The following is a 6,700-nucleotide window of genomic DNA, read 5'->3' as shown; positions in this document are numbered from 1 at the left end:
TCGTGCTGTCTCCTGTAGACCTTTTCATCAGCTAATACCTGTGCTGGGCTATGTTTTTACTTTCTGAATTAATTAATAGCATGAATTTTACTTATTTGAACAGTTATGCTTCAGCTTTTCGTGTATAGGAGCTTCAAAAAAAGTCATCATTCTCTCACCACCTATCTCCCATTCCCCTCCTACTGTGCATTCTGCTGCCTTGTTTTGGAAGGTAAAATCTTCCACTTGTGTGAATATTCATTGCAGATCCTTCTGCAGCCACTTCTGTCCCAAACCTGACCACCTGCCTATAGTACTAAATTCAATTCCTGGGTTAAAAGCCACCAGATCTCAAATGCACTATGGTGGAGTTTGAAGCTCAATATTCTGTCATATTGCAGTTATTAGACAGCACAGCCTTTTCAGTTTGGTAAGAAGGACAAACTTGGATTTATATGCCATCTTATCACAACTCTGAAATGTCGTGTTTTTAAAAAAAATTCACAGGACTTCAAAGTTCAGCGCTCCTGAAGTGCTTTGGAACAATTGAGACAGCCATTGTTTGTATCTTATGGTCCTGCAAGTAACAATGAGACAGCTTGCTAGTTATTCTATTTTGTAGTGCTAGTTGAGGGAAAGTATAAGCTAGGTCGTAATGTAATATTTCTGAATAGCTGTAAAGAGCAGGTTTTATACTTTAAAGTGTCTGGCAATTTAAACTTTTAATTTACACCTTTGCAGCACACAAGTTGATTTTTTTTTAAAAAATGTAAATCTTGGTTTTGTTTATTGTAGGATCGGTCTGGCCTGAGAGGGCTAATCCCTGGCTCAGGAAATGGAAGATTAATAAATCCAGTGGTCATAGATAAACAGCGATTGTTTCCTCAGGATGAGAATCTGTGTAGGCCTCCACAGCCAGGCAGTACCCCTACTGGTGAAGTGAATGCTTCCAGGTACTTGCAATCTAACTAACATCTATTTGTATTTAAATAGTCGTACATACTGGTTGACTTGCTAGAGTCGTCTGTTAAAGCATGTGGAGCTAGCTGAATGTTTAAAAACTACCTTGATCACCGTGCTATTGGCTGAACTCAAAAGAAGGCATTGCTGGATCTAGTGCTGGGAAATGAAGTAGATCAGATGTCTGTGGAGTTGCATTTCATTGTGCGTTTATCATATCTTTTAGATTTGAAATGGAAAAGAACAAGAAACAATTCAAATAATTCTAAGGTGGAAAAGGGCTATTTCAATATGATGAAAAAAAAGCCAGTCAGGGTGAAATGGAGCTAGAGATTGGCAGGAAAAGAATGTTGTGGAGCAATGAGTAATCTTTAATGAAACTGATTCTTCACATGCAGGCTAGGTACATTCCAACAAGGGAAAAAGGTAAAGAAACCAAAGCAGGACTTCTTGGATGATGAGGGTGGTAGAGATTATGATGAAACAAAAAAGGAGGGTGTGCGCTGAATGTCAGCTGAGTTCTTCAGGTGAAAAATCTGATCAAGCACAATATGTCAAGAGGAGAAGTAGAGGAAAATACGGCAGGCAAAATGAAAGCATGCAAATAGTGGAAATGTCCACATCTATGGAGATCGAAGCTGGGTTAATATTTCAGGTTGATGACCTTCTCATGAAAATGGGATATAGTTCAAATGCCCTGTTCTGATCATATTTTGCATTGTTGGAACTTTTTTTTAAAATCATTGGAGATCAAGTTGAAGATTTTGGTATGATAATATTAGATTGCAAAGGGTAATATCCATAATATGACATCATAGGGAAATTGGAAGAGGGCTAATTTGAATATGTAAACAAGAAATCCAGTCAAGGTAAAGTGGAACTGAAGATTTATAGAAAGGAAATATGGTGGTCAACTTTCTGTATTGCTGTAGGGTACTTGCACTTTCTAAACGTGTTGATGTTGGATGAGTCTTTCTTTCCATGTTCCCTGAAGTTATTTGTCACTAATTTTTTTAAACAAGCTGAGTAAGATGTTATTGTTAGGATCTGTTGATGAATAATGTCTTGAAATTATTCCAGTTTTAAAGGGAACTCTGACTGAAGATAGCTGCTTTCCATTATTTATATCCACAATTGCGTATTTTTTCTAGACAATCAGGAGTTGGTAACCCGCAAGGATTTCACCCGAGAAGCTTACCGGCTGCTCAACAGCAACAGTGGCAGCAGCAGTTAGTACAAAGACTTCCTGGACAGACTCGTTTCCAGCAACCTGAGGCTTTGCATGTTAGCAGGCCTGCAATGACCATGCAAATGAACAACACAACTGGACTTAACCCTCGAATTTCCACTCAGATCACTTTTCAAAATGCACAGCAACAAATTGTGGCTTCACCAATTCCTGTGAGCCCTCAGTACATAGAACTCAGACACAATTCCCAACGCTTACCAATTGCTGCCCAATTGACACAGCGCCCTCCCCAGCCAAGACAGCGTCTTCCACTACCAAATCAAGAAATCAGTCAGTTTGTCCACCAAATGCAAGGTTGCAAGGTCTTGCCAAGGGGTCCAGGTACACCTTTGTCACAGTCACCAGTTGGGATTGCACTCTTACCGCAGCAGAATATCTCTGCTCAATTGTCATCTTCACCTCATTCAGCTGAAGTATCAAATGCCCATCAGCATATCCAAACAAAAGAGCCTTTAGAATCTACAGCACAAGTTGAATCACAACAAACATTTCAGGCTCCTTCATCGACATCATCCTCTTCTAGTTGCTGCTCGGACAGTTTGAAGGACAGCTCCATATCCTTTCCGCTTAACTCTGTCCCATCGATGTCCAGTGTAGTTACAGAACATGCAGAATTGGATCCTCGGAAAATCCCTTGTGATGATTCAGTAGAAAAAGCCTTAGATGAGGAACTTGACTCACCTAAAGAGCTAGATGAAGAAGATGACCTTGCCAATCTGAGTCTTGACCCAGACAGTAAGACAGACGATGAGCTTGGTAACCTTGATAACCTAGAAACCAATGACCCCCATCTGGATGATCTCTTGAAGTGTGAAGAGTTTGATCTGTTGGCCTATACTGATCCTGAGCTAGACACGGGTGATAAAAAGGACATTTTTACAGAGCAGTTACGTTTAGTAGAATCTGCAAATGAAAAGGCAGAGGAAGGTCAGGATATACTAAGTAATCAGGATGCTGTAAACCCTGCAATTAAATGTACAAGTGATAAAGTTAACAAATCGTTAACAATGAAAAAAACGGCAAAGGGAGAGGGGCATGAAAAAGCATTAGCTAAATCCGATGTCATTGCGGATACACATAACCCTATCGGAAGTAGGCAGAGTGAATCAGTGAATAATGTCACTTCAGAGACGAACAGTAGCAATCAGTGCAGTGATCCAGTTAACAGGGCCCCATCTACTGATGATTCTCCTAAACCTGCTCTTGATCTAGTACTGAAGGTTGAGGAGAATATTTCCCAAAATTCAGCTTGCCAATTTGTAGCAAGTACATCTAATGCACAGACAGTTTTGATAAAATCTGAAAGCCAATCGAAGGGAAATGGTGAGAGAGGGGCAGCATCAATGCTACTCAGTATTGGAACTGGCCTTGGTGTTAATGCAAGTGGAGCACAAAGTCATAGCACTGAATGTACTACCAGTGGAACGCAAACTACTGCTCAGAGTAGTACAGTTGCTTCAAGTGGTCATGGGACAACACGTATTCCCAGCAATGGTCATTCTAACTTGGATTTAGAAAGTATACCTTGCACATCTTCAGCTCAGATAGTGTCAAAGATACCACTAGCTGTTCAGTCTAGACCAACAATGGATAAACTTGGACTAGATGAGATGTGCCATCACGTGCCCAGTATGGAACCAAAACGTCGATCTATGGATGATCTTGTTAAAGTAGAGAGTTCTTTGGAAGCAAGTGAGCTTCCACTACTCCTCCATGACTTACTTGAGCAAGAGAAAATAGAATTGCAGCAGCAACAATTGGGAGGATCACAGTGTGTACCACCACCACAACCGCAGCAACATTCAACACCTAAGGCCCTTCAAGTTCTGCAACAACTTGAGGTTTCACATCAACAGAGTCATCCAGGACTTTCTCAACACCTTTCAACAACACAGCAATCTCAGCACCTTGAGGGGCCATCACAGAATTTAAACCTACCACAACAACATATCCTGGGAGTGATACAGCATCATCACTTGGGGATCCCAAGATCTCTTCCATCTTCACAGCAACAACAGTTGACAGCGTCACAACAACGGCTTGGAGCCTCACCACATGTCGTCATGTCGCAACAGCAGCAGCAGCAGCATGTGGCAACAGGGCAACACCCACCACAGCAGCTAGTGGCTTCACAACAGAGTCAGCATATGACCTCCCCACAACTGCTGTCAACTCAGCAGTTGGCTGTATCGCAGTTGGGCATCATGCAGCAGACACAGCAAGTTGTGATGCAGCAGCAGCAACAATTAGCCAATGCTTTCTTCCCAGATACAGGTACAGTAGGTAATGAGGGAGCTTGCAGATAATATTAAGTTCTTCCTGGTTGTCCAGAATTAGCTGATGCACTAATTCGGCAATATAATTGTCTTGATGCTGTTTTTGTGTAGTTCAAGTGGGTAGTAAAGATCCCACAGCAACATTAGAGTAATAGGTTTTCCGTGTATCTTGGCCATCATTCCTGCAGCAAGCAGCACCAAAAAAACTAAACTAAGATATACCAAGTCATAGATCTTGTTGTTTTTGGAATCTTGGTGTGCACAAAATGACTGTGGCATTTACTGTCACTGCGCTTCAAAGTAACTCAGTGTGTGAAGTGCTTTGAGACATGTGAGAGACATGATTATGCACTATATAAATGCAAGTCACCTTATACTTTTACCCCATTAATTTCAATTGTTTTTTGTTTTTCATTAGGGAGGTGGTCTTGCGTTCATTACTAAAGCTCATTTTATCTTTCCACCATTGCAGTTTCCCATATTTAATTTATTCAAACTGCACTTCTGATTTGCACAGCTGTTTAGTCAAATTTCATGTCTGTTTTAGTGATGAAAATTATGGAATTCAGTAAGAATTTGAGCAAGTTACCATTTACAAATGGAGGCAGTTGTTGCAATTGCTGTAACTTGGCAGAAATTAAAAGGGAAGCTGCAAATGTTAGAAAACATGCAAGGTGACATTTAACATTGTAACTAGACCTGTGTCCTTCTCGAATAACTAGGACTAACTGCTGATGGTCAACTGGTTTAATTCTTATTTTTGTGTATTCTGGACCCATCGCAGTTCAGTCATAGTTCATTTTGTTTGGTCACCATAATTCTTTTTCATTCTTCATCCTCCACGAACTGTAGGAACATTGCCTATTTGTTATATTCAAAGGAAACCATGCACTGTGTCATCACGTGAAAAATCTCAAGATATTGTGGCTAGGTGATGCTGCATGTGATCTCCTCTTGCAATATGTGGACTCTGGGACTTCTGTCACTGTATTAATGCAATATTTCACAGAAAATCTTTGGTGTTCACATCATATCCTGTCAACAAAAATTTTGAGTAACCCTTTCTTCAGGTGTAGATTTGATGAAATAGCATTGTGCATTCTGTTAATTCAGTTACATCCAGATTTTTGTGTCACCCTTTTAGGAAGATTTATACTGAGAGGTTAAACTAGTGCTATCCCCTTTCAAGTGGAGCATACTGAAGAAAGAAAAGCTATGATGTTTTTAGTTTCTTTTTATAGAAGGAAAGTTTTTGCATGTTGTTGTAAAAGTTGTCCAACCAGCTGTAATGTTGCTTCCATGGCTGTAACAATTTTTATATCAGTTGATCGAGTGGTCAGACCTCTACAACAGAAAGGCTTTAGGGGTTTCTGCAACTAATGAGTATGGAATCCCTGCACCTGCTAGCCAAGACTATCCTGCTGCATGCGTACTCGGAATTCAGGAACTGCCAAGAGTTGGGTGTGAATCTTGCATCTTAGTCTGAAGCAGGGATATGATCGTGGGATGTGGGTGAGGCTTTCTGGGCCAGCATTTATTGCCCATCCCTAATTGCCCTTAAGATGGTGGTGGTGAGCTGCCTTCTTGAGCCACTGCAATTCATTTGGTGTCCACAATGCCCTTTAAAGAGGGAGTTCCAGGATTTTGACCCAGCGACACTGAAGCAATGGTGATATATATCCAAGTCAGGATGGCGAGCGTCTTGGAGGGTAACTTGCAGAGGGTGTCCCGGGCATTTGCTGCCCTGTCCTTCTAGATGTTAACGGTCATGGTTTTGACAGGAAAACAAAATCAGAAATTACTGGAAAAACTCAGCAGCTCTGGCAGCATCTGTGCAGAGAAATCAGAGTTAATGTTTCAGAATTTGTTTCTGATTTTCAGCATCCTCAGTTCTTCTGTTTTTTTTGTTTTATGGGTTTGGAAGGTGCTGTCTAAGGAGCCGTTGTGAATTTTTGCAGTGCGTCTTATGGTACAATGCGGCTTTTGAGCATTGGAGAGGGAGTGAATGTTTGCGGATGTGGCGCAAATTAAGTGGGATGCTTTGTCCTGGGTGATGTCGAGCTGCACTTGTCTAGGCAAGTGGAAAGTATTCCATCACACTCCTGACTTGTTCCTTGCAGATGGTGGACAGGCTTTGGGAGTCATGAGGCCACATACCAACCCAAACCTGGATATTGTCTAAGTCTGTTTCAGAGATAGTAGGAACTGCAGATGCTGGAGAATCTGAGATAACAAG

The 6,700-nt window shown here is 41.1% G+C and overlaps 1 protein-coding gene across 1 annotated transcript in view; it reads left to right on the top strand.

Annotated features, from left to right (window-relative positions):
- The window catches only part of LOC109926052 (histone-lysine N-methyltransferase 2D-like), a gene marked incomplete at its 3' end in the record, with an annotated part of 22,324 nt that overhangs the window by 5,143 nt on the left and 10,481 nt on the right, over positions 1-6,700 (top strand). Inside the window, exons 2-3 of the mRNA XM_048618857.1 lie at positions 775-932; positions 2,091-4,462. Coding sequence (XP_048474814.1) covers positions 775-932; positions 2,091-4,462 — 2,530 coding nt within the window. The remainder of the gene's footprint in view (positions 1-774; positions 933-2,090; positions 4,463-6,700) is intronic.

Source organism: Rhincodon typus, chromosome 41 (assembly GCF_021869965.1).
Source record: "Rhincodon typus isolate 14 chromosome 41, sRhiTyp1.1, whole genome shotgun sequence".
In the NCBI taxonomy this organism is placed as follows: Eukaryota; Metazoa; Chordata; class Chondrichthyes; order Orectolobiformes; family Rhincodontidae; genus Rhincodon; species Rhincodon typus.
This window is presented reverse-complemented; position numbering and strand designations above follow the sequence as displayed.